Raw genomic sequence first — 26,969 nt, forward strand, 5'->3', positions numbered from 1 at the left:
AGAATTCAAAAACATGAGGAGAGGCTTAGGAACCTACAGGACATCTGTAAATGTCCCAACATCCAAAGTATAGGGGTACCAGAAGGAGAAGAGAAAGAGCAAGTGTAAAACTTATTTTAACAAGTAATAAAAAAGAACTTCCCCAATCTGGCAAAGGAAATAGACTTCCAGGAAATCCAGGAAGCCCAGAGAGTACCAAAGAAGTTGGACCCAAGAAGGAACACACCAAGGCACATCATAATTACATTAGCCAGAATTAAAATGAAGGAGAGAATCCTAAAAGCAGCAAGAGCTAAGGGGACAGTCACCTACAAAGGAGTTCCCATCAGACTGTCAGTGGATTTCTCAAAAGAGACCTTACAGGCAAGAAGGGGCTGGAAAGAAGTATTCCAAGTCATGAAATCCAAAGACCTACAACCAAGATTGCTCTATTCAGCAAAGCTTTCATTTAGAATGGAAGGACAGATAAAGTGCTTCTTAGATAAGATCAAGTTCAAGGAGTTCATCATCACCAAGCCCTTATTATATGAAATGTTAAAGAGACTTATCTAAGAAAAAGAAGATAAAAAAGATGAACAGTGAAAGGACAGCAAACTCGCAGTTACTAACCACCATACCTAAAACAAAAACAAACTAAGAGGACAGCTAGATCAGGAGTGAACCATAGAAATGAAGATCACATGGAGGGTTAGCAACAGGGGAGTGGGAGAAGAAGAAGAGGGGAGAAGGTACAGAAAATAAGTAGTAGAGATGGTAGGTAGAAAATAGATAGGAGGGAGGGCAAGAATAGTATGGAAAATATAGAATCTAAAGAACTTGAGACATGTGGTCATAATCTAAAGGGGGGAATGTTGGGGGAGGGGTGTGCAGGGTAGAGGGGAATGAAGGGGGGAATAGAACAACTATAATGGCATAATCAATAAAATATAAAAATTCAACAAAAAATAATGTTCAAATATAGTAAGACAAATGTATATGCCTCTAGGCTTGAATTGGGCCAGTTTTCTTTTTGTTTTGACCTTTATTTTAATTTTGAACTTATTTCTTTGACTATCTCACCTAGTTAAATAATTTTGATAATTATTTGTGTGACTATAAAATTACTGTAAAGTCACTATAAAATTACTGTAAAATTTATATTTCTTATGTTTATCTATACTGTACTCCAGACTTACCAGTCCAACAGCTATCTCTTCATCTATGTTAGGATGTTCACATTTTTTTATTTTATTTTAATTCATTTATTCTTTTTAATGTTTATTTTTAGAGAGGGGGGAGGGAGACAGAGAGGGAAGAGAAACACTGATGTGAGACAGAAATGTCAGTCACCTCTCCTATGCTCCCTGACAGGTGACAGAACCCACAACCCTGGCATGTGCCCTGTCAAAAAATGGAACCAGCAAACTCTCACTTTGCAGGACTGAGCCACACTAGTCAGAACTCACATGTATTTTAACATTTGATATTTGAAAGTGATCTGTCTTTCCCTCACCCAAACCAGGTCTCCTGAAACTGCCCCTATTTCAGTTAAAAATCAATTCAGTCTTTCCAGGTACTCACGTAAAAAATACTGGGCTCATTATTCATCTTTTTCTTTTATAATTGTCCATTAATATGTGTCAGCATTACCTCACAATACAGGGTGGGGCAAAAGTTGGTCTACAGTTGTTCATATGGAAAATAATACAATAGTTAATAAATAATAATACAAGAATAAACTGTTTTGCATACTCACAACTGTAAAGCTACTTTTGCCCCACCTTGTATATCTAGAATTTGCACCATACTCTTCAGCTGCATGGGTTTTTCCCTGGTTGAAAGTACCTTGGTCTCTCACCTGGAATAAAATGATAGACACAGCAGTATACAAGCTTCAGTAAAACAACAGGTACACTACCATGCTTCATGTTGCATAGAAGTGTACTTCTAATCTAAATGTCTTAAGGGAGAAAGAAAGCTCTACTGAAAAATTCATCCACATATAAAGGAAACAATTATTTCATTATTTTGATGTGCCTTCATCACTTAGGTTGTTGTTCTTGCCTATATATTTAGGCAATGACACCTATAAGCTAACTCAAGATATTAAGGCAATGAAGAATATTTTCTATTTAAATCATGTGATCAAGATATTATACAAAGACTGCTCACCTGCTTTTGAAAAGAACTTAGTAACATGGCCACACCTAAAAAGCCTAGTAAAAGTTTTCTCTAGATACCCATCTACCTAATATCTAATATCTGAAATATTAGTAGTTACTGACTACAGAAGCCCCTTTTCCTGTTGCCTTTTGCTTAATTTACAGCAAAGCATTTGACATGTGCTCAGGCTAATTCCAAAAATTCTTTGAAATTAAAACAATCTCATTTAAATTATTATGCAATTTTGGAGAATATAGTCATTAAATAAAAATATACACTTGGTATATTGAAACAAATAAGTTACTGATTGTTAGCTATTTTTATAGATTAGTACATTGCATTTATAATTCAATTGTATGCAAATAATAGCTAAAGGAAATGATTATTAGTCACTTATAATTCACTCTTTTAATCCACAATACCTCAGGTGTAACATTTCACATAAACCTTATGTAATAAACTTTTGTAAACTTTCATGTAATTTCATTCTCTTTTACTAGACATATTAATATTATTATTGTGAATCACTCCTTTAATTACAAAATTTTGATAAATGCTATATATAAACTCAGTCATACCTACAATGTGGCCTAAATGTCTTAGAAACCAAAATCACATATGGGTTTGGTAGTCACAGTAGAATGTGAAGCACATAAACAAGGCCTTTAGAGGGTATAAACACATTGACTAAGAAGCTATAGTTGCAGTCCTCATCAGTCATTGACAATATCATACTGAGTGTCCGCAGGAAAAACTTTGTTATCAAATGAAAAGCATGGAATCATATGATCTCAGACAGAACTCTGAACACTAATCCTAAAATTAATACCTACTATTTGTTTTCCTTCAAGAAACATAAAATAAGGCAGTATAGCATTTGTAGCATGTACATATTTCCCTCACATCACCAAAAGGTGGTGGACATGAGTGTAAAATACTTCTAGAATTCTTGCTATAAATATATTGGCCTATCAAGAGATGTGAGGAGATTTGACTCAGGAGAATGAAATAGACTTATATTCAAAACTCCTTCAAGCATATGAGCTAATCAGAGACTATAACAAGATGAAGACAGAAATACATCCCTTACTGCACTCAAAAACCACTAATAGTGATTCACTGCAAATATGGTGGAACTAATTTATCATTTTCATTTTAATTGGGAGGAAAATGTGCTTTAAATTGATCAGTATTATGGAGCTGTGGTTAAATTTTTTGTTGACTTTCTCATAGTGAAAGTACAATAACATATAACTATTTTTATATCCTCCTCTTTACTCCATCTTTCTTCCCCCTTTCTTATTTTTCTTTCTCAGATTCTTTCTCCTTCTTTCCTTCCTTCTCTCCTTTTGCCCTTCTTCTCTTTATCTCTCCCTCTTTCTGTCCTATTATTTTCTTAATTGTTTTTCAAGTACAGTTGTCTCTATTTTCCCCTCTCCACTTCCCACTGCTCCATCCATCCCCACCTCCCACGCAGAGTCCTACCCCCTTCAGGTTTGTCCATGTGTCCTTTCGCACACATTCCTTGAGGACCCTTCTCCTGTTTTCCCCACTATTTCTCTCCTCCCTCCCCTCTGGTTACCATCAGTCTGTTCTTTATTTCAATGTTTCTGGCTTATATTTGGCTTGCTTGTTTGTTTTGTCGATCAGATTCCGCTTGTCTTATTATTGTTTAATGTCCCCTTTCTATTTACATCTATAAGCCATAATTATTTTAGAAGAACTAAACCTAGTTTTACTTTAATAGCTTTATCAGTAAGTTAATGGTAAAATTTCCCCATTTTAACTTATGTGCTAATTGGGTCCACTTAACTCTTTTTTTCTTTTCTTTCGGGATACCCACTGAATTAATTTGTGAGACTTGGAAAAAGTAAAAATTTGGCTACTCTGAACATATTGGGATGTTAAATTCCTCATCTATATTTACATACCTTTCAGTCTGTTGGAAGATTGAATTGCAAACTCACCAAAATTTTACTGAAGATAGGCCTATTACAATGGAGTTTTTAATATCTCTTATGATATGACAAGTTATGATATTCCTTTAAAGAATACAACCTGATAACAGTGACATGCTATTACAAATTTTGATTTGCATCCCCAAACCATCTTATACAGCACAGAAGATCTTCTAAGAATTATTAGTTCATATGGACACAACATCAAGAATTTTAGCTGAAGTGTGACATGAATGAAGTAGCATCTTAAAAATTCCAGTGGGATTAAAGTTAGATAATGGATTGTAGACATAGAAAAGTACAACCACGCAGATCACTAAGGAGACTGCTTTAGTAATCCTGACAAGCATGGCTGAGGTCAGAAGGAAGGTATTTACCATTTTGGTAGAGAGATAAAGACACTTTCATGAGACACTCTGGGGTAGACTCAAAGGTCTACCCCAGACCTTTAAATAAAAGAAGTAAAGTATTCAAGTAAAGTAAATAAAAGAAGTTAAGTATTCAAGAAAGAGAAGGAATTAAGGTGGACTACTGGATTTCTAACTTGTGTTTTTATTTAAATATTGATGGTTTTTAATGAAATACGGAACAAGTTAGAGGGACAACTTCTGCAAGATGAATATGTTCTTTTTTATATTTATTTATTTCAAGAAATCAAAACAATATTTAGGTGGAAAGTTTTTGAAATCATTTGGAATATAGTCAGTCATATTTTAATAACTATGTACAGTGTCAGATGGGTACTACAATTATCGGGGTGATCATTTTGTAAGTTCTATAAATGTCTAATCACTCTGTTGTAAATCTGAAACTAATATATTGTATGCCAATGGTAACTGAAGAGTAACAAATATCATTTTTTAAAAATCATTTGGGTAATACAGGGTATCAGTCCCAGCAAACAACAAAAGAAATAGATCAACAGCATAAAGGAGACCACAGAGATCCAAACATTAGGTTAATTCTTTGCCAGCATAATGGCCAATTTGGGGAAGTAATAAAGACAACTGCATAACACATTCTAAGTCTTCAAAGAAATATGGAGTGTTAGGGATTTTTGAAGGAAACAGTAGTAAGAAGGAAAAGACAATAATAGATAAATATAGTAACAATATGTACTTAGCAATTAATAAGAACTGAAGAGAAACACTATCTTTTACTTGGGTTTCAGGAGTATAAACTAAGAATGTTGCAAGATGAAGTGCTCTCACAATAGCACTTGATTTCTGTTTATGGTAAAAATGTGTATTGAAGTTTGAAATTGTGTTCCAGATTTTGAATATAATTTTTATTCCAGTCAAGTTATACCTGCAACCCAACCTCTACTGAGAGATGCTATTATAACAACCCAATATTTATTAGACATAGAGTATGAGATATGATATTTTTCCTGGCTCTCTAGATAATCTCCTAGTCTGTAATATATTTATTCTTCTACTATCACTTTTCACACATGCACAGATACAAAAACACAATGAACCATAATTCTTACAAAGTCATCTCACATAAAGGGATGCAAGATGGAAAAAAATGTTCCCTTCTTCAAAATTCATCTATTAATATAAAAGTTCATGCAGTATGAGTGTCGATCATGAGTTACAGCTCTTCTGAGAAAATTTGGATAATGTAGGAGGTACAGATTGTTTACTGAGTGTGTTAATGTAAAAGGAATTATGCTGATGTATATTATTAGTGTAGACGGATAGATAGATGAGTAGATGGATGAATAATTACTTCATATCTTGCAACATAATCTGCCTAAATCTGAATATCCAAGGGGTGTATAAATACTTTCATGGAGTTATCCTACTAAATCAGTCACTCCAGAAAAAATCTGAAAGATCAGCAGTCTCCTATGTTTTTGGCATCAGAGACTGCTTTCATGGAAGACAATTTTTCCACAGACCGGGCAAAGGATGGTTTCAGGATTATTCAAGCTCATTACCTTTATTGTACACTTTATTTCTATTACTATTACATTGTAATATATAATGAAATAATTATACAAGTCACTGCATGCTAGGGTTATTTTGGGCTTACCAAAACTGTGACTGAGACAAGTGTGCAGCATGGAAAAAAAGGTGTGGATGAAAATAACGGGTGGGCCACGTGCAGACCAAAATAGGTGTTGGATTCTGACTTAAAGCCTGCCACCAGATGCATCTATACAAGTGAAATACATAAACACACTTGCCACTATACAGCTTACCGCCTGATGCACCTTGTCACCACCCACTAAAAGGGTTTTGATATGTATCTACAAACAATTGATTTATTATGGTCTCTGTGCAGTCAAACCTCCCTGCTAATGATAATCACCCCTCAGTTCTACCTCACATCACCAGGCATTAGATTCGCATAAGGAACAGCCACCTCGTTTGCACAGTTCACAGTTGGATTCATGTTCTTACGAAAATCTGTCACCACCACTGATCTGACAGGAGGCAGAGTTCAGGCAGTAATGGAAAGACCTGGAGTGGCTGACCCCATATATGAAGCTTCACTTGCTCACCAGCCACTCACCTCCTGCTGTGCAGCCCGGCTCCCAAGCATTGGGCGCTCCTGTAATACATCAAATTGATTCCTAAACCTGCCGCTAATCTTGTGTATATTTTATCTAATGCTGCTATCAGCTTTTTGGTCTTTCAGGCAGAAAATCATATTTCTTTACATCTTTGTACAAAAGCATGTGTCTTTCCTCTTATACATTGTTTTCAATCTCAGATCTAACCACTAATTGCAAATTTCTACTATATTCTTCACAATTATTATTTTCAGTCCATGTTTCAGGCTATGATGGTCCCATATTGAAGTTACCAAATACAGATTTTTAATCATTTTCCCTTCATTTTAGTTCTTGCCTTTATATGCCATTCTATGTATAGCACCAGAATTATTTGCAAAATAATAATAATAATCTTGTGATTGCCCTTTTTAAAATTTCAGTAAATAAGTTTTACCTTTAAATTAAAATCCAAACCATTCAGGACCACTTATTATCCCCTATTTCATTCTAAAACCTACTGCCACAACTTTCTCTGTGGTCCATACTCACCAGAGTGAATATGGACCAAATATCCAAATAGCCATGCATTTTTCTCATTCCTCTACTCAATTGAAATCTGTCCTTTTGCCATACTCTGCCTACCACGGCTTTCATCTCACCTTATATGTTATCTACTTCACTGAAGCTATTTCCACTTATTCCATAGAGGACTGTGTTTCTCCTCTGGAATTCTGAACACCCTGTACTAGCCATATTATTCTTATCAAAGTACTTTCCATGTGTATCAAAGCAAATTATTTGCTGTTTCACATAGGGAAAGATATGCGTACTATTTTCTCACTTAAACCACTTGGCACCTGCAAACAGAGTAGAATGAATGTTGGTGAGTGTGTTTGTGTATGTTTCTGTGTGTGAAATATTTTATTTTCCTTATTGATGATCTAGAAAATAAATTTGTCTTTACTTAATGTATTTAATTTTTAATTTCTGGAGGTTAAATAGTTTCTCCCAGGTATTTTTCATTTATGTTTTATTAGCACAGTAAATATTAACCTTGAACATAGTGCACGGACATTTTCCTTTTAAAGTTAATTTTTAACTTACTGTGTGTCTTACTTGCCATTTGGTCTCTGCACTCGGCAGAAATACCCTAAACCCTCTGCAGACCAGTGTGTGGTAGAACTGCTGTCATGTTACCTGAGAAGTGGGCATTGGCAGTTCTGCTGCTACAACTCTGGAGTGCCGGCTGTGGATTCTGTGGGAAGGTCCTCGTGTGGCCCTGTGACATGAGCCATTGGCTTAACATAAAGGTCATTCTGGAAGAACTCACAGAGAGAGGACATGAGGTAACAGTGTTGACTTTTCCACATACTAAGCTCATTGATTCCAGGAAACCTTCCACCCTGAACTTTGAGGTATTGCCTTCAGAAGTTCAGAAAGAATCAGTGGAGAATGTAAATGACAAATTTCTGGACCTAATTCTTAATGTCTTACCAAACTTAGAACCCTGGCAATCAACGATAAAATTGAATGATTTTTTTACTGAAACAACTGAAATTTTAAAAATCATGTGTGAGGGTGCAATCTATAATAAGACGTTCATGAAGAAGCTCCAGGAGACCCACTATGACTTGATGCTTATAGACCCTGTGATGCCCTGTGGAGAGCTGATTGCCGAATTACTCCAAGTCCCTTTCGTGCTCACATTGAGAGTATCTATAGGAGGCATGAAGGAGAAACACTGTGGGAAACTCCCAGCTCCACCTTCCTATGTTCCTGTTCAGATGGTGGCACTAACAGATCGGATGACCTTTCTGGAAAGAGTGAAAAACACAATGCTTTCAGTTTTCTTTGACTTCTGGATCCGGGATTACGACACTCATTTTTGGGACCAGTTTTATAGCAAGGCATTAGGTAATAGATTCTGCTTTTTATTTTAAAGTTATCAAAATAAATGCAAAAATCTAAGTAGATGAAAGGAGTGCATTTTAAAATATCTGTCCTCCAATTAAGATTCGACCAGTGACAATAATCAACTGGTTATCGTAAGAGGTAAGTGGAAATGGGAACAAGAAATCTTTTGCCATGTTTATTCTGTCATTATAATCATCATACCATTTCTCATAAGATTACTTGATACTTGTTAGGTTCCTGCCCAAAATAATATCAAATATACAAAAATGTTAATGCTCTAGGAGATGGAATATTTGTGCTATCCGGATATTACACATAAGTCCAGTACATTAAGTTTCCATGTAGAGGATGTTATAGCCACTCTTGGGAAAGAGAGGATAATGTTTATTCTGAGAGTAAGATAACATACTTGACTGATGCAGGTAATAAACTAAAATATCATTATTAATAAGCAAATTGTTTAATTCACCTGAATCTGCTCCCAAATTTTTTGATAATTACTGATAATTATCCTTATATTTATACCATTTTTACTGGAACAGGTGCCAACCATTATTATTCCTCTCACAAACTTTATTTTTTTAATGTTGTTCAAGTACAGTTGTTTCCATTTTCATCCCACCATACCCCATGCCCCATCCATCTCCGCCTCTCACCCTCGAACCCACCCCTTTTGGCTTTGTCCATGTGTCCTTTATACATGTTCTTTGATGGCCCTTTCCCTATTCTCCCCTTTATCCCTCTCCCCCCTCCTCTCTGGTTAGTCATTTTGTTCTTTATTTCAATGTCTCTGGTTGTATTTTGTTTGCTAGTTTACTTTGTTGATTAGCTTTCACTTACAGGTGAGATCATATGATATTTCTCTTTCACTGTCTAGCTTATTTCACTTAGTGTAATGCTGTCCAGTTCCATCCACACTGTCACAAAGAGTAGAAGCTCCTTCTTTCTTTCTGTTGCATAATATTACGTTTTGTAAATGTAGCACAGTTTTTTGAATTACTCATTTACTGATGGGCACCTCGGCTGCTTCCAGCACTTGGCTATTGTAAACTGTGCTGCTATGAACATTGGGGTGTATAGGTCCTTTTGAATTGTTATTTCAAGATCCTTAGGGTATAAACCCAGCAGTGGTATTGCTGGGTCAAAAGATAGTTCCACTCTTAGTTGTTTAAGGAAATTCCATACTGTTTTCCACAGTGGCTGCACCAGTCTGCATTCTCACCAACAGTATATTAGGGTTCCCCTTCCATAGCCTCACCAGCACTTGTTGTTTGTTGATTTGGTTATGATGGTCATTCTTACCGCTGTGAAATGCTATCTCACTGCAGTTTTAATTAGCAAATCTTACCGCTGTGAAATGCTATCTCACTGCAGTTTTAATTAGCAAATCTCTGATGGCTATTGGTGCTGAGCATCCTTTCATATGTCTCTGGGCCCTCTCTATGTCCTCCTTGGAGAAGTATCTGTTCAGGTCCTTTGCCCAAGTTTGTCTTCCTCGAGTGGAGTCATGTGAGTTCTTTATATATTTTGTCAAACTCTTGTCTGACATATCATTTGCAAAAATGTTTTCCAAAATGGGAGGCTCTCTTTCACTTTAATGCCGTTTTCATTAGCCTGGTAGAAGTTGGTTTTTTTTTGTTGTTTGTTTGTTTGTTTGATGAGCTCTCATTTGTTTATTCTTTCCTTTATGTCCTTTGCTCTAGGGGACATATTGGTAAAAATATAAAAATATTGCCGTGTGGGATATATGAGATTTTCCCGCCTATGTTCTCCTCTGGAATTTTTGTGGTGTCATGACTTATATTTAAGGCTTTTATCCACCTTGAATTTATTTTTGTGTATGATGTAAGTTGGTGATATAATTTTATTTTTTTGCATGTAGCTGACTAGATCTCCCAACACAGTTTGTTGAAGAAGCTATGTTTACTCCATTTTATGCTTCTTTCCCCTTTTGTCAAATATTAATTGACCATGGAGACTTGGGTTTCTTTCTTTATTCTGTTCCATTAGTCTGTTTGTTCTTATGCTACTACCATACTGTTTTGATTACAGTGGCCTTGTAATTAGTTTTATATCAGGTATTATGATCCCTCCTACTTTGTTCTTCTTTCTTAAAATTGCTGTAGCTATTCATGGTCATTTAGGGCTCAATATAAGTTGTAAAATGTTTGTTCTATATGTGTGAAATATGTCATTGGTATTTCAATATAGATGGCAATGACTATAAATTTCTTTTGGTAGTATGAACATTTTGATGGTGTTAATTCTTCCAATCCATGAATATTGTATATGCTTCCATTTATTTGTGTCTTCCTTAACTTCTTTCTTCAGCGTTGTATAGTTTTTTGCATATAGATCTTTCACGTTTTGGGTAAGGTTTATTCCTAGATATTTTATTTTTCTTGTTGGTATAGAAAATGTTTTGATTTCTGATTCTGACCTTTCATTGTTGGTGTATAAAAATGCCTTTGATTTCTTAATATTGACTTCGAACCCTGCTGTTTTCCCAAATTCACTTATTAGGTTGAGTAGCTTTTTTGGTGGAGTGTATAGGGTTTTCTATATAACACGATCATATCATCTGAAAACAGTAATAGTTTTACTTTTTCCTTTCCAATTTGGTTGCCTTTTATTTTTCTTTCATGTCTGATCATTGTGGCTAGGACTTCCAGTACCATGTTGAATAGAAGTGGTGAAAGTGGACAGCCTTGTCTTGTGTCTGATCTTAGTGGGAAAGCTTTTAGTTTTTGCACATTGAGCATGATGTTAGCTGTAGGTTTCTCATATATGGCCTTTATTATGTTAAGGTATGCTCCCTCTACTCCCACTTTGCTAAGTGCTTTTATCATAAATGGGTGCTATACCTTATCAAAAGCTTTTCCCAAATCTATTAATATGATCATATGATTTTTGTCTTTCCTTTTGTTTATGTGATGTATTACATTTATTGATTTGTGGATATTGTACCATCCTTGCATCCCTGGGATGAATTCCACTTGATCAAACCATATGATCTTTTTAATGTATTTCCGGATGTGGTTTGCCAATATTTTGTTGAGGATTTTAGTGTCTGTGTTCATCAGCAATATTGGCCTATAGTTTTCTTTCTTTGTTGTATCTTTATGTGGTTTTGGGATTAGAATGATGCTGGCTTCATAAAGAGTTTGGCAGTCTTCCCTCTTCTTGACTTTTTGGAATGATCTAAGAATAGGGTTAGCTTTTTCTCAAGTGTTTTGTAAAATTCTCCTATGAAGTCACCCTGTCCAGGACTCTTGTGTGCTGGGAGTTTTTTGATTACTACTTTGATTTCACCAGCTGTTTTGCCTTAAAGCCTTCTGCTTCTTCATTCAGTTTTGCAAGATTATATTTTTCTAGAAATTTGTCCATTTCACCTAGGTTTTCAAATTTCTTGGCATATATTTCTTCATAGTAATTTCTTACAATTCTTTGTATCTCTGTATATCAGTTGTAATATTTCCTCTTTCATTTTTTATTGTGTTTATTTGGGTCCTCTCTTTTTCTTGATGAGTCTGCTTAAAAGCTGTTGTTGTTCCTCCAGTTTTTGTAAACATATGGTTAGGTTGTTGATTTGAAATGTTTCTATCTGTTTTTTGTAAGCCTGTATTGCCATGAACTTCCCTCTCAAGACTGCCTTTGCTGTGTCCCATAAGTTTTAGACTGTTTCATGTTCATTTTCATTTGTTTCCAGAAACTTTTTTATTTCTTCCTTAATCTCATTCATTAACCCATTCATTGTTTAATAGCATGCTATTCAATCTCCATGAATTTGAGTGTTCTTGAGTTTATTCCTTTAGGTTGGTTCCTAGTTACAGTCCCTTGTGGTCCAAGAAAATTCTTGATGTCATTTCAATTTTCTTGAATTTGTTGAGGTTGGTTTTGTGTCCTATTATGTGGTCTACCTTTGAAAACATTCCATATGCATTTGAAAAGAGTGTGTACTGTGCTTCTTCAGGATGGAAGTTTGTGTGTGTGTGTGTGTGTGTGCATATGTGTGTATATATATATGTGTGTGTGTGTGTGTGTGTGTGTATATATTCATTTGATCTATTTTTCAATGCCACAATATCCTTGTTGATATTTTGTTTGAAAGATCTATTCATTGTTTACAGTGGGGTATCAAAATCCCCTAGTATAAGCGTGTTGCTGTCTATATCTTTCTTGAAGTCCTCCAAGATTTTCCTTATATATTTGGGTGCTCCTATGTTGGGTGTATATATTTACAATGTTTATGTTTTCTTGGTGGATTCTTCCCTTGAGTATTATGAAGTGTCCTCCAGTGTCTCTTTTTATGGCTTTTGTTTTGAAGTCTACTTTGCCCAATATAAGTATTGGCACTCCAGTTTTTTTTTTCTGTCCATTTACTTGGAATTTTTCCAAGCCTTCACTTTTAGTCCATGTAGGGATTTTGCTCTGAAGTGTGTCTCTTGTAGGCAGCATATGTGAGGGTCATGTTTTCTCATCCATTCAGCTACCCTATGTCTTTTGATTGGAGCATTTTTCATTAACATTTAAGGTTATTATTGATAGGTATTTATTCATTTTTCTCCCTTTACCTGTGTTCCTCTCTCTCTCTCACTCTTTTCCTTCTTCTTTGTATAGCAGTCCCTTTAACATATCTTGCATTGCTGGTTTGGTGGAGGTGTATTCTTTCAGCTTTATTTTATCTGGGAAACTCCTTATGTCACCTTCCATTTTAATTGAGAGCCTTGCTGGGCAGAGCAATCTTGGTTGCAGGCATTTGCTTTCATTACTTGAAATATTTTTTGCCATTGTCTCCTGTCCTGGAGTGTGTCTGCTGAGAAATCATTCGCTAGCTTTATCAGAGCTCCCTTGTATGCTACTTCTGGTTTCTCCTTTGCTGTTTTTAAGATTCTCTCTTTGTCTTTAAAACTTGGCATTTTAATTATGATGTTTCTTAGAGTAGGTCTTTGAGTTCATCTTGACTGAGAACCTCTGTGCTTTGCATGGATTTCCCCTCTCCAGGTTCAAAAAGTTTTCCATCATTATTTTTTCAAAGTGTTTTTATCCCTTGCTCCATTTCTTCACCTTCTGGTATTCCTATGATTCTAATGTTTTTGTGTTTCATATTGTCTTAGTGTTCCCTTAAGGTATCTTTACATTTTTTAGCCTTTTTTTTGTACAGTTGCTCAACCTGGGTGTTTCTTTCTACCTAGTCTTCCAGCTCACTAATTTGGTTCTCTGTTTCATCCAGCCTGCTTGTAATTCCTTCTAGTGTTTTTTTTTTTAATTTCAGAAATTATATTCTTCATTTCCTCCTGGTTCTTGTTTATAGATTCTATTTCCCCTTTCATACTGATGTAGTACTCACTCAGTTCCTATAGCTGTCTATGAGTTCCTTGAGTACCCTTATACCATTCTTTTGAAATCTGTATCAGTTTGCTTGCCTCCATTTCATTTAGCTTTTTTAGAGAGGAGACTTCCATTCCTTTTGATTGCAGATTCTTTCTTTGTCTCTTCATTTTAGGTGACTCTTTTTGTTTATGTCTGTGCTTCCTCATGCTCTTCTTTGCTAGCTGTCTTTGTAGAGTGAACTTCTATGGCAGGAGTTCTATGGGATTCATGGTGCGGTCTCTTTGATCTCTTTGTCTGGATACTCTAGGGTTGCCCTTTCTTCTGTTTATATGGGTTCTCTTGTTGTACTTGGCTTTTGCCTGTAGGTGGTTCCTTTGTTGATGGGTTTTCTCCTCCAGAAGGTTTATTGGTGTTCACAGCTCCCACTTTATCTTGTATATGATCAGTAGCAGGCTGAAGGCAAAATGGATTAAGACGGTGGGAGAGTATTATATGGGATTTAAAGTACCATAAGTAGAGAACAGATAGGAGATACTTTGGAGAAGAACAGTGATAATGATACAGGGTGCAGCGGGGGGGGGGGGGCAAAAAACAGATTTGGAAAGGTGTCCAGAATTCAAAGTGTATAGGAATATTGGAGAGATATATTAAGATGTCCTCACCGCCCCCCACCCCAGGGGGAAGGGATGAATAGAGCCAGGGACATTGAGAGCTATTTTGCATAGCAACAGTTTTGGAGCTAACCTCTGGAGGAATGGTTATTTAACATATCTATAACCTTTAACTGGTTTCATAGATATGTTAAATAGCAGTGGCCAAGTTTGGCGCCAGGAAGAAGGGAGTAGCAGGGACTGAGGATGGAAGGAGGAGGACTCAAGATGGCAACTAGGGGCTGCGCTCCTGAGTGAGTGGACTGGGACTCAGGAGAATGTAACTAAGGGCTGCTCTCCGGACTGAGGATGGAACTAGGGGGACTCAGGAGGATGTAATCAAGGTCTGCACTCCTGAGTGAGAAGGGCTTAAGGACTCAGGATGTAACAAGAGGCTGTGCTCCTGAGTGAGAAGGCCTGAGAGAGAGAGCCACGCAGTTTCAGCAGAGTGAGGACCCCCTCTAGGTGAGGTGAAAGAGGGAGCCAAGTGGTTTTGGCAGGGTGCAGACCCTTCTTTCCCAGGTGAAAGGGAAAAACCACGCAGCTTTGCCAGAACGGAGATCCCTGCAGCCAGGTGAAGAAGAAAGCCACATGCTTTTGGTGGAGTGTGGACTCCTGCAGCTTTGGTAGAAGAGGCCCACGCGGCTTTGGGGTGCCCATTTGGCCGCGTGGCCTGAAAAGCAGCAGAGACTTTGACTGGAACTGGGTACAAAGGACTCTTGCCAGTGGACCATGAGAGGGTAGCACAGTACTTTTGGATTAACTCGAGATCCTGCACAGTGACCCAGCTGACGGTGCCAGCAGCCTGCAATACAGACGTGTGCTCTTTTCCTGATTTACGGTACCCGGAGTTGGGACAGTGGGAGAAGGGAGCGCTGTGTGGGTGTAGGTGTATACCCTAAAGGACTTTGATATTTTAGTGGTGGCATTAGGCCTGAATAGCATTAAATAAACATTTTGTTTCCTTTTCACAAATCTCTGGCATTAAGAGATGTCTTTCCAATTGGCGGCGGACAGAAGGGCCCAGTAGATTTTAGTATTTTGTTTTCGGGAGGGGCCCCTGTTGTATAGCAGTTTTGGGCATCCCTAAGTGGGCCAAATATTGTATTGCCCCTCCCTCGGACCTCTTGTTGTTCGGTAACAATAACCATAATATTTCAGCCAACTAGCCACTTTTAATAAAACATAAAAAAAAGATAAAATTCTTATTGGAGGAGGGGAGAAATGTGAGCTGAAACCAGAAAACAGTGCTCTTGTGCAAGCTTAGATGGTGAGATATAGTCAGAGTAAAGGATAGAAACTAGGCATAGTGTGAGGGAGAACGGAGTTCAGTAACAACAGTAACAGAGCTCAGGAAGATAATGAAATGGGCCAAGACCAGGGAAAGGTACTGTGTAGTATTTACAATTGTATGGAATAACATTTATTTACAGTAATACTGGAACAACAATAATATGACAAGAAATATATGATCTGAATAAAAAGAATAGAAAGTAAAAGACCAAGAGTAGGTATTATTGGAATATAAGTGAAGTAAAAGAAGAAAAATTAAAATGCAATATGAAAGAGAGAACAAGAAAAATCAGCCAAACAATGTGATTAAATACACAAATAAAATGAAGAAAACTAAACAGAAAGAAGAGAAATAAAAAATAATCAAATAAAATAAATAAAAATATTGAAAAATAACAATAAAATAAACAATAAAATGCAAGTTCTATAGGATAACAAAGTGAAGTTTTTCTCAATTTCTCAGTTGGCAGCATTAGCTTTTTGATCCCTCTTTGGATCTGTTTTTGGTCTTTTCACAGCCCAAGGTCTTACTGTCTCACACTTGGGAAAAGAAAAAAAAAAGCTTCCTGCTGACTTTAAACCTGCTAAGTGAGTTCTGCTGGTATTTCTGGGTGCTGCAGGCAGATGGGGGTGGGCTTTGCTTTTTTCCTTTCCTGCGGTTTTGCAAGGATAGGGTCTAGGTCTGGGTTGCATTATTTAATGGTGCCCAGCCTCCAGCCCAGGCCATCAGAGTGCTGCCAGGTCCCCACTGTCCATCTGCACCAGGCCAATGCCTTTAATACACCACCTTGTTCCGCTCACGAGGTGCTCTGATTTGGAGCAAATTACACCCCCCTCCTCTCTCTTCCTGGGCACAACCGCTGGGAGAGTTCCTTAAACAGCAGCTGATAGCTTTTTTTCTTTTCAGTAAATTCCTCTTATTTGTCCCCTATGTTCTTAACAAGCACCTGCTTTTCACACAGTCCAACTCTCTGACCAGTCCAGAGACCATCCAGGTCAGGGTCTATCTTGGCCCAACTCTTCCCCCTCGTTTAGGTGTCACCCAACTCCCCAATTTCTCTCATCCCTCTCATAAACTTTAAAGGAAGCTTCCAAAAGTCCTATTTGGACAGGTTCATCATGGCTAGTCATGAAAAAGATTCCTAGGATGCTTTATAAATATTTCTTGCAAGAATGCTGCACAAAAACTTAAAATAGTGATTAGAAAACTCTAAAAGACTTTGTATATTGAGCAGTTAAAGAGAATAGATTTTTTAACTTCACTCATATACACCTATTAAACCTATTCTTAATTTTTTGCCTTTTCTGCTAAAACGATGCTTTGATTTGCAATTTCATACACTCAGCTGTGATCTGAAACTCAGACAGGCTTCTACTTTGACTATCTTTAAAAAGCACAGACAAAAACAAAGAATCATATCTGGCACTAAATATATTATCTAATTTTATTCATTGAATATCTAATTGCTTCACAGAACTAATGTTCAAAGAAACCCACTTCCAAAATCCTTGATACAGACATGATTTAAACTTAAATATATTGATTTGCTATAATTAATTAATTATATTATAGTTAATTATAATTAATTATGAAAGCCTGGAAGCACACTACATGCTAGGCTCTATAGATTTTTTTGTTGGTCAAGTACAGTTGTCTCCATTTTCTCTCCTCCACTTCCCTCCACTCCAGCCCTCCCCACCTCCCACCTCTGATCCCAACCCCCCCTTGGTTTTGTCCATGTGTCCTTTATACATGTTCCTAAAACCCCTTCCTCTCTCCCCCACCTCCCCTCAGGTTATTGTCAGTTTGTTTTTAATTTTAATGTCTCTGGTTATTTGCTTGATTGTTTGTTTTATTGATTAGGTCCCACTTAAAGGTAAGATCATATGGTATTTAGATTTAAGTAAAAAATACAAGAATATTGGCTCAAGTCTATCAGAGATAACTGTAAACTGTCACATTTTGGTATAATAGGATTATGAGTAAAGACCTTTGGAAAATCTCAACTTTAGGAAAAGAGGACAGAGGCATTATCTAAGGAGAAGTGAGAAAAAGAGCATCTTCTATTAAGCAAAAATTGAAATTAGGTAATCCCTAAGAAGTCCTTAAAATTAAAAACCATCTCACTTGACTCATTGTAGGTTCATATGATAATAATATCTACTTGGTAACTAAAATTTAACCCATTAGGCCTGGCTGGTGTGGCTCTGTGGATTGAGTGCCAGCCTGTGAACCAAAGGGTCATTGGTTTGATTACCAGTCTGACACATGCCTGGGCTGCAGTCCAGGTCGTCGGTAGGGGGCGCAGAAGTGCAACTATATGTTTCTTTCCCACTCTTTTTCATTTCTCTAAAAGCAAATAAATGAAATTTTTTAAAATTTTAATCTATTAATTAAATATATATATGTGTGTGTGTGTGCATTATGTACACATATACAATATATTTAGAATTATCCATTCTGATTGTATAACTCAATTTTATGCAAATTATATAACTAAATGGGGTATTTGTTGATTTTATTTTACTATTTTATGTCTGTAATTTCTCATATGTAACATTTCAAATACAATTTATAAAATTATTTAATTTTACATTTAAATTCACTTTTATTATCTTTCTTTTTATCACATCTATACACATTATTTTGAATCATTACTTTAAACATGGAATGGTCTTAAGTGCTTTAAGTTCTATGTTTCTAAGTTGAAGCTAAGGTTATATAAACCACATCACCTAGGGAGAAAAATGATTAGGTTAAATAAGAGAATGACTTATTAAAATATCACCCTGAAGTCTGTAATCAGGCAGGATTTGGGTCACAAAAAATTAGGCATCTAGATGGCAAAATCACATTAATTCAGAAGCTAAGAAATGGAGTTTTAACATAATCTCTGGCAATTTCAAACTCGGTGTCTTTGGGCCAAGTTTCTTCATTATCAACTTATAGCTATTGGACTATATGACATTAGATAATATTTCAAATACTAAAAAGTGATGACTCTAAAGTGAGGCTTAACTCCCTGGGTGTACGTCACCACCAACTTTGATTAGAATCCTAAAGTGAAAAGGATTGTCACCTGTGTTTCCCCCTTTCTCTGTTACAAAAAAAGTATCTTTTGTAAAAACCTAAAATTAATACCTTCAATGTGTCTCCTTGAACACATTTTAGTAATGCAACAATATAGTAGTGAGTGATAATCGTGGTATATAGTTATGTACTACACATCCCCAAAAGAGGGTCATCCTGAGTATGAATTAATCAGGGAGTTCTTACTAATAAAATAGTGGCCCATTAAGGCCCTGCCTCCAAGATGGTGGCACCCAGTGCATGAGGCTGTGGCCTGCCTCTGCTCGGTCTTGAATTCTAGTGCTGATGGTGTTTTGGGGGCTATGGACCAACCTGAGTTCATGGCCTCTCAGATGCAGCTGCCTTTATTGTCACCTATGAATATGTAAAATGGTTTTTGCATGCTGGTTCATCTTCATATCTGATGCCTGCAAAGCACACATTGGCTACCTCTGCCGGAGAAGTGGTAGCATGCCTGATTTGAGTTCCTTTGGAAGTAGTTAAGCAGAGGCCACAGATTTCTGTTTATTTTAGAACATTTCAAATTTTATCTAACATCTTTTATCAAGAAGACATTCAATGACTGTACTGAGGCTACACAGCACAGTTTTGAAAGAGATTCCTTTTTCTTTGGTTCAGTTTCCCTTACAGCCGTTCTTAAAATCCCTCTGGTCCTGGAGGTGGGATCAGGTGATGGATTCTTGGCAGTCAACGGTCTGTGGAGCTTTTGCAGGTGGATTCTAAACTGTAGTCACCACACCTCTGGATATGGTAAAAACAAGAATCATATTGGCAAAGGCTTGTTCTAGCACTGTTAGTGGGAATGTTAAGCCTCTCTATTCTGTATGGGGTCTGGCAGACACTGGGACTGCCGGGATTACTTGCAGGTATCTTCCCTTGAATGGAAGCAATTAGTCCAGGAAGTTTCATCTTTCTTGGTGCATATGACCAAACTTTCAAGCTTTCTGTTGGAACTTGGCAAAGAGAGCTTATGAAGCCCACTGCCTCCCATCCCCTTCTTTCAGAAGGGGCCATGCTGTGAGAGCTGCTCCCATCTGGCAAGCAGTCCTTCACTGACTGAACCATGAAACACAGCGCCGAAATCCAGCTCTGCGTAGTTCCCATGAAGAATGCGTCTTCCATGCTACAGGCTGGCAGAAATGATGTCAACAGTCTATTTGCCAGAAAGTTAAGAAACGGAGAAAACAATGTCCACGTTTGTACTTTGCATGGCTTTTCTCAAAACCCCTTAATAAATAAATTTGCTGATGCTGAAAAAAATAGTGGCCCATCCGTTGAAGTGATGAAATATAACTCAGAAGGATAACTCATAAGGTGGATTGATATTGGTGGGATCCTACAATAACATGAGCAATCCTGAGATTAAGACATTTTGGGTAGGGGAGGGAGGAAGATTGGACATATTCCTGAGTGGAAGGCTAGAAACCATTGAGAAGTGGTTTAGTGCAGATATTGTACTGTCTGCCATTTGAGATGAAAATCAGTAATATATTCATTTATACAGTAGTTTGGAGTTGCGGTTAAATGTTTGGTTTATTTTACCTTAAAAATAAACTAATAACCCCATTTTTTCTTTTTTTACTTTCTTTTGTGTTTCTTGTTTTGTTTTTTTATTCCATGTTGTTGTATTAATGCCCCTTTTCAGTTCATATTTAGAAGCTGCATTATTCTAGAAGACTTAAACTTATTTTTCCCTTGATAACTAGTCATCAAATTGGTGGTGCAGTTTTTCTATTTAACTTAGGCTAATTCCTACTACCCAACTTTAAACAATTTTTTTTTCCAGGAAGACCCACTACATTATGTGAGACTTTGGGAAAAGCTGAAATTTGGCTAATTCGAACATATTGGGATTTCGAATTTCCTCGTCCACACCTACCTAATTTTGAATTTGTTGGAGGGTTGCACTGCAAACCTACCAAACCTTTACCTGAGGTAAGATTATAACATTGAAGGATTTTATGTTCCTTAGGATATAATACCCGATTTCTATTTAAAGGTTATAATCTTAATAAAGATTAAGATTATCTTTTATAAGATAACCTTATTAAGATCTCTTAACAAAGACATGATACTAAACATCTTTGGATGGTCAATTCCATTTTCATTTTCTATGTCAGAAGGGTTCTTGTGATATTTATGTGTACTTTAGGCATTATATTGGGAAATGAAGCTGAAATTGGCATGATTGAAGCACATTTCAAAGTATTACTGTTTTTATAATATAGATATAATTTATAGGAGTGACAGGAAGTTGGAACTATGAAAATCACTGAAGATACTGCTGTAGTCTTCCTCAAAAGCATAATGAAGTTAAGGCATTTTTCATGGTGGTAGAGAGATAAACATGCCTTCATGAGACAATTCATAGAGGACTCCTTGATTTCCACTTTGCATGTTTATTTGATAATGATGGGCTCTGTTGAAATAAGAAACATGAGGTGAAATGTACTTGAGACTAATACAATGAGTCTATAGTGTGACTACTCACTTAAAGGAGTGAGCAGAATTTGTTAGAAGTCAGTCAGGTAATACGAGGTCTTAATCTTAGTATACAGTAAAGGAAAGATTGGAGGTCATCAGCATAACGTAGAGTTTATGAAAATGAGAGACCCAATCTTGGCCTGATTCTTTACAACCTGATGACAGGGTTTTTTTATGAAAAAGATAATTGTATACCACTTTCTTAAGCCTTCAAAGAAAAATGTAGAGTGTTGGGGATGTTGGAACAAAACAGCATTGAGAAACAAATGGGTAATACATAAGTATTACACAGGCACTGTGTTGAACTATTAACAGGGAATGGGGAAGAAAACCCTCATTTACTTGTACTGTGAGAATATTAACAAAATCTTTTTAGGAAGTTGGCAGGGTACATGGTATTCCCAGGGGGACTCTTGATTTATTTTTTGGCAAAGTGTATATTGATGAATGAGATTTCATTTCAGAATCATAAATATCCTTTTTCTTACCAATAAAATTATGAATGTAGTTGCAAATCAAGTTCTATTAAGATTTGGTATAATGGACCAACATCTAACTTGAGAAATCAAAAAAAAAAGAGGTAGCAATTTCTATAGGTCTCTAGATAATCTCCCAGGCCAAACTCATTTTTACCCTATCATTCCCACTTTTACACACATATACACACTCATTGCCACACACACAAAGCTTCATGATTTCACAAAATCAGCTCAGATAAAATGAAAGGAGGATGTTTATCCCCTTCTAAATTCAACTTACTTATTGGTAAGGAGTTTGTGCTGTATGAATACCAATCAAGGCTTATGGTTGTTATAGAAGACTTATTCCAGTCACTGAATATATAGATTAAAAAACAATGATAAGATGGAAGCCATTAGTTTCGAGTGTTGGAGGTGTGGCAAACGTCTCTTAGGAAAGGAAGGCTCAGGCACAGACCACTGTCCAGACACTGTGACTTGCAGGGTCCATCATGGAGCCAGAACAGATGCTGGAGGGACATATGCAGATTGCAGAAAATCCTCTCTCTGAGTACGATCTCACAGATAATGCTGAGAGGATAGTAGGAATGAGAATACTAATAGAGAAAATTCATCAAAACAGAAAGTGGATCTCCAGTCTTAGCCAGCTGAGCCTACCTGGATCAGACTGTTGTGCCTATATGGTAACAAGAATTTACTGTGCTAGCAAAGGAAAAACCACCAAATTCCATTGAATTTCTAGCATCATATCTTTAAAAAATAAGGCACAATGTGAAAATTGCAATTAACTTATTGGGAAAGATAAGAAAAAATTAATTTCTACCGTAGATATACATGATTAAGAGGTAGCTTTGTGTATGTGTGTGTGTGTGTAAATCTTTTTACTTAAATTTAATTCAGTGGTAGAGTTTAGGATTGAGCATGAATAAGAAGATAAAATTCTGGTTAGTTCTACACTTGAAAATGTTAATAGATGAAGGATTTGCAGTGTGAATTTTCATTGTAAGCTTTTTGTATTAATCGTTGCTCAAGTACAGTTGTCTCCATTTTGCTCCCACTCCTCCCCTCAGCCCCATCCACCCCTGCCTCCCACCCTTGATCCTGCCCCCTTTGGCTTTTTCCATGTGTCCTTTATACATGTTCCTTGGCAAACCTTCCCCCGCTTTACCCCATTATCTTTCTCTTCCCTCCCCTCTGCTTACTGTCAGTTTGTTCTGTATTTGAATGTCTGTGGTTATATTTTGCTTGTTTATTTCTTTTGTTGATTATGTTCCACTTATAGGTGACATGACATGGTATCTTTCTTTTACCTCCTGGCTTATTTAACTTAGCATAATGCTCTCCAGTACCATCTAGCTGTCACAAAGTGTAGAAGCTCCTTCTTTCTTTCTGTTGCATAGTATTCCAGTGTGTAAATATACCACAGTTTTTTTGACCCACTCATTTACTGATGGGCTCTTAGGCTGCTTCCAACACTTGGTTATTGTGCTGCTATGAACATTGGGGTTCATAGGGTCTTTTGAACTGGTGTTTCAGCATCCTTAGGGTGTTATCACAAAAGTGGAATTGCTGGGTCAAAAGGCAGTTCGATTTTTAGTCTTCTGAGGAAATTCCATATTGTGTTCCACAGTGGCTGCACCAGTCTGCATTCTCACCAACTGTATACTAGGGTTCCCTTTTCTCCACAGCCTCACCAGTACTTGTGGCTTGTGGATTTGGTTATAATGATCATTCTGACCAGTGTGAAGTGGTATCTCATTGTGGCTTTAATTTGCATCTCTCTGATGGTTAGTGATGCTGAGCATCTTTTCAAATGTCTCTGGGATCTCTGTATGTCCTCCTTGGGAAGTGTCTGTTCAGGTCCTTTGCCCACTTTCTAATTGTGTTGTTGGTCTTCCTGGAATGAAGTTGTGTGAGTTCTTTATATATTTTAGAGACCAAAGCCTTGCCAAAGGTATCATTTGCAACTATATTTTCCCATTAGATTGGCACCCCTTTCATTTTGCTGGTGTTTTTTAGCCACGTAGAAGCTTTTTATTTTGATGAAATCGCATTTGTTTATTCTTTCCCTTATGTCCCTTGCTGTAGGGGACATACCAGTGAAAATACTGCTGTGTGGAATAGCTGAGATTTTCCTGCCCGTGTTCTCCTCCAGGACTTTTATGGTGTTGTGACTTATATTTAATTATTTTATCCACCTTCAGTTTATTTTTGTGTATGGTGTAAGTTGGCGGTCAAGTTAAATTTTTTTTTTGCGTGTAGCTTTCTATATCTCCCAACACAAGTTGTAATAGAAAGTATTTTTACTTCATTTTATAATTCTGCCCCCTTTGTCAGATATTAATTGATCATAGAGACTTGAGTATATTTCTGGGCTCTTGACTCTATTCCATTGATCGATGTGTCTTTTCTTATGCCAGTACCACACTGTTTTGATTACTGTGGACTTGTAATATAGTTTGATATCAGGAATTGTGATCCTGCCTACTTTGTTCTTCTTTCTCAAAATTGCTGTGGTTATTCATGGTCATCTATGGTGCCATATAAATTTTTGAAATATTTGTTCTATATATGTGAAATACGTCATTGGTATTTTAATAGAGATTGCATTAAATCTATAAATTGCTTTAGGTAGTATGCACATTGATGATGTTAATTCTTCCAATCCATGAACATGGTATATGTTGCCATTTATTTTTGTCTTCCTTAACTTCTTTCTTTAGCATTGTGTAGTTTTCTGAGTATACATCCTTTACCGCCTTGGTCAGGTTATTCCTAGATATTTTATTTTTCTCGTTGCTATAGGAAATGGGTGTTTTTTTCTGATTTCTGATTTTGATCTTTCATTGTTGATGTATAAAATTGCCTTTGATTTCTGAATATCGACTTGGAGCCCTGCTGTTTTGCCAAATTTGCTTCTTAGGTTGAGTAGTTTTGTGGTGGAGGGTATGGAGTTTTCTATGCAACACTATCATATCATCTGCAAGCAGTGACAGTTTTACTTTCTGCTTTCCAATTTGGATCCCTTTTATCTCTCTGTCATGTCTGATCACTGTGGCTAGGACTTCCAATACAATGTTAAATAGAAGTCATCACAAGATATCTTTGTCTTGTGTCTGATCTTAGTGGGAAAGCTTTTAGTTTTTGCCCATTGAGTATAATGCTGGCTTCAGGTCTCTCATATATGGTCTTTATTATATTGAGGAATGTTCCCTCTATTTCCACTTTGCTGAGTGTTTTTATCATGAATGGGTGCTATACCTTACCAAAAGCTTTTCCCAAATCTATTAATATGATCATGTGATTTTTGTCTTTGCTTTTGTTTATGTGATGTATTACATTTACTGATTTGTGAATATTGAATCATCCCTGCATCCCTGAGATGAATCCCGTTTGGTCATGGTATATGATCTTTTTAATGTATTGTTGTATGTGATTTGCCAATATCTTATTGAGGATTTTAGTCTCTATGTTCATCAGTGATATTGGCTTGAAGTTTTCTTTCTTTGTTGTATCTTTATCGGGTTTTGGAATTAGGATGATGCTGGCTTCATAAAAAGAGTTTGGGAGTCTTCCATCATTTTGGATTTTTTGGAATAGTCTGTGAAGGACAGGAGTTAGCTATTCCTTAAATGCTTTGTAGAATTCTCCTGTGAAACTGTCTGGTCCAGGGCTTTTGTGTGATGGGAGTTTTTTATTACTGCTTCAATTTCATCTGCTGTTATTGGTCTGTTCAGGATTTCTGTTTCTTCTTCATTGAGTTTTGGAAGATTGTATTTTTCTAGAAATTTGTCCATTTCACCTAGGTTTTAAAATTTCTTGGCATACAATTCTTCATAATAATTTCTTACAATTCCTTCTGTTTCTGTGGTGTCAGTTTTAATTTCTCCTCGTTCATTTCTGATTGTGTTTATTTGTGTCCTCTCTCTTCTTTTCTTGATGAGCCTACTTAATGGCTTGTCAATTTTGTTTATCTCTTCAAAGAACCAGCTCCTGGATTCATTGATCTTTGCAATTGTTCTTTTAGTCTCTATGTCATTTAATTCTTCTCTGATCTTGGTTATTTCCTTCCTTCTACTTGCTCTCGGCTGTCTTTGTTGTTGTTCCTCAAGTTCTTGAAGGCGTTGGGTTAGGTTGTTTGTTTGAAGTGTTTCTATCTTTTTGAGATAGGCCTGTATTGCTATGAACTTCCCTCTCAGGACTGCCTTTGCTGTGTCCCATAAGTTCATTATCATTTGTTTCCAGAAACTTTTTGATTTCTTCCCTAATTTCATTCTTGACCCATTCATTGTTTAATAGCATGCCATTCAGTCTCCATGATTTTGGGTGTTTTGAGTTTTTCCTTTGGGGTTGATTTCCAGTTTCAGTCCCTTGTGGTCAGAGAAAATACTTGGTATGATTTCAATTTTCTTGAGTTTTTTGAGGTTTGTTTTATGTCCTATCATGTGGTATATCTTGGAAAATGTTCCACTGCATTTGAAAAGAATGTGTATTTAGCTTCTTTGGGATGAAGGGCTCTATATCTATCAGTTAAGTCCATTTCCTCTAGGGTGTTGTTTAATGCTGCAATACCTTTGTTGATATTTTGTTTGAAGGATCTGTCCAATTTTGATAGTGGGGTGTTAAAATCCCCTACTATAATTGTGTTGCGTCAATATCTTTCTTGAAGTCCTCTAAGATTTTCTTTATATATTTGGGTGCTCCTATGTTGGGTGCATATATATTTATGATGTTAATGTCTTCTTAGTGGATTATTCCCTTGAGTATTATGAAGTGACCCTCGGGGTCTCTCTTTATGACCCTTTTTTTGAAGTCTATTTTGTCTGATATGAGAATTGCTACCCCAGCTTTTTTTTTCTTGTCCATTTGCTTGAAAAATTTGTTTCCAGCCTTTCACTTTTAGTCTGTGATGGTCTTCTGTCCTGAGGTGGGTCTCTTGTAGGCAGCATATGTGTGGGTCACAATTTCTTATCCATTCAGCTATTCTATGTCTTTTGATTGGAGCGTTTAATCCATTTATGTTTAATGTTATTATTGATAGGTACTCATTCATTGCTATTTTTGTACCTGTGTTCCTCTCTGTCTCTCTCTTTTCCTTTCTTTCCTTAAAGCAGACCT

At 36.5% G+C, this 26,969-nt stretch overlaps 1 protein-coding gene and 2 pseudogenes across 1 annotated transcript in view; all 3 read left to right on the forward strand.

Moving 5' to 3' along the window:
* Positions 1–7,726: 7,726 nt before the first annotated feature.
* LOC119043925 (UDP-glucuronosyltransferase 2A3-like) overlaps positions 7,727–26,969 on the forward strand; it is a 29,729-nt gene continuing 10,486 nt past the window's right edge. The window contains exons 1-2 of the mRNA XM_037138109.2: positions 7,727–8,520; positions 20,675–20,823. Of these exons, the coding sequence (XP_036994004.2) occupies positions 7,797–8,520; positions 20,675–20,823 (873 nt within the window). The 5' untranslated portion in view covers positions 7,727–7,796. The remainder of the gene's footprint in view (positions 8,521–20,674; positions 20,824–26,969) is intronic.
* On the forward strand, positions 18,516–19,909 carry LOC119043931 (S-adenosylmethionine mitochondrial carrier protein-like; annotated as a pseudogene).
* LOC119043926 (protein dpy-30 homolog) lies at positions 22,343–22,639 on the forward strand (annotated as a pseudogene).

The sequence above is a fragment of the Artibeus jamaicensis genome, unplaced genomic scaffold (genome assembly GCF_021234435.1).
Source record: "Artibeus jamaicensis isolate MK-2021 breed Jamaican fruit bat unplaced genomic scaffold, CSHL_Jam_final contig_1030, whole genome shotgun sequence".
In the NCBI taxonomy this organism is placed as follows: Eukaryota; Metazoa; Chordata; class Mammalia; order Chiroptera; family Phyllostomidae; genus Artibeus; species Artibeus jamaicensis.